This window comes from Chiloscyllium plagiosum, chromosome 33 (genome assembly GCF_004010195.1).
Source record: "Chiloscyllium plagiosum isolate BGI_BamShark_2017 chromosome 33, ASM401019v2, whole genome shotgun sequence".
In the NCBI taxonomy this organism is placed as follows: Eukaryota; Metazoa; Chordata; class Chondrichthyes; order Orectolobiformes; family Hemiscylliidae; genus Chiloscyllium; species Chiloscyllium plagiosum.
In genome coordinates this window covers 15,096,075-15,097,362 of record NC_057742.1, presented here as the reverse complement: position 1 = coordinate 15,097,362, position 1,288 = coordinate 15,096,075, and the positions used below count along the sequence as shown (strand labels likewise).

The window sequence follows — 1,288 nt, the reverse complement described above, 5'->3', positions numbered from 1 at the left end:
CTGGGCAACATTTCTGACACAGGGTTGATTCAGTGCTTGAGAAAAGTTCTGGGCAATCTGGAACAACATCACCTCGTTTTCTGCTTGAGGGCTCTGCAGCCTTCAGGATCTAACATTGAGTTCAATAATTTTCGGGCCTGAACATGGTGGCACATTGGTCAGCACTGCTGCCTCATGGGACCTGGGTTCCATTCCAGCCTTGGGAGACTTGTCAGTGTAAAGTTTGCATTTTTTCCCCATGTCTGTGTGGGTTTTCATTGGATGCTGCAGTTTCCTCCCAGATTCCAAAAGATATGCAGATTAGGTGGATTTGCCATGGTAAATACGAGGTTACCCGTATAGGGTGGGGGTTGAGTCTGGGTGGGATGCACTGTACAGGGAGAGAGTAAGGTCTGCAGATGCTGGAGATCAGGGCTGAAAATGTGTTGCTGGAAAGGCGCAGCAGGTCAGGCAGCATCCAGGGAACAGGAGAATCAACGTTTCGGGCATAAGCCTTCCTGAAGAAGGGCTTATGCCCGAAACGTTGATTCTCCTGTTCCCTGGATGCTGCCTGCACTGTACAGGGTTGGTGCAGATTCGATGGGCTGATTGGCCTCTCTGCATTGTACAGATTCTAACACAGTACAATAATTAGATATACATTATTTCACACCTAATTCTTTTCCAGTAATATATTTGCACTGGCTACATTATAATGAATAACTGAATTCTTTAAGGTGTTCTTCCGTTGAAGAAAGCAGGAGCTCAGTGTTAAGCTACCATTAACAGTTCAAAATGATGATAATGGAGCAGCGGCTGAAACGCGAGAGGGCGCATGGCCCAAGGGCCGTTCCGTAATACGCTCTACGCATGTCCCGGGACTGCACGGTATAGCGCTCTGCGCAGGTCCCGCGACTGGCTCCGTACTCCGCTCTGCGCATGTCCCGCGACGGGCTCCGTACTCCGCACTCCGCTCTGCGCATGTACCGCGACCCGCTCCGTAGTCCGCTCTGCGCATGTCCCACGACCCGCTCCGTACTCCGCTTTGCGCATGTCCCACGACCCGCTCCGTACTCCGCTCTGCGCATGTCCCGCGACCCGCTCCGTACTCCGCTCTGCGCATGTCCCAGTAGCCGTTGATGAGAGAGTATTCAGCGATGGCTTTTCAATGTCAGAAGCGATGCTACATGAAGGAGGTAAGAACAAACCAGAGAGGGCGGCGAAAACCCCTCCCCCCTCTCACACCCCATCCCACCACCCCCCACCCATCCCTCCACCCCCCACCCATCCCTCCACCCCATCCCCATCC

General features: G+C 53.1%; 1 protein-coding gene across 1 annotated transcript in view; it reads left to right on the top strand.

Moving 5' to 3' along the window:
* Window positions 1–1,070: 1,070 nt before the first annotated feature.
* Window positions 1,071–1,288, top strand: part of aarsd1 (alanyl-tRNA synthetase domain containing 1) — a 45,457-nt gene continuing 45,239 nt past the window's right edge. Inside the window, exon 1 of the mRNA XM_043675003.1 lies at window positions 1,071–1,175. Within this exon, the coding sequence (XP_043530938.1) occupies window positions 1,119–1,175 (57 nt within the window). The 5' untranslated portion in view covers window positions 1,071–1,118. The remainder of the gene's footprint in view (window positions 1,176–1,288) is intronic.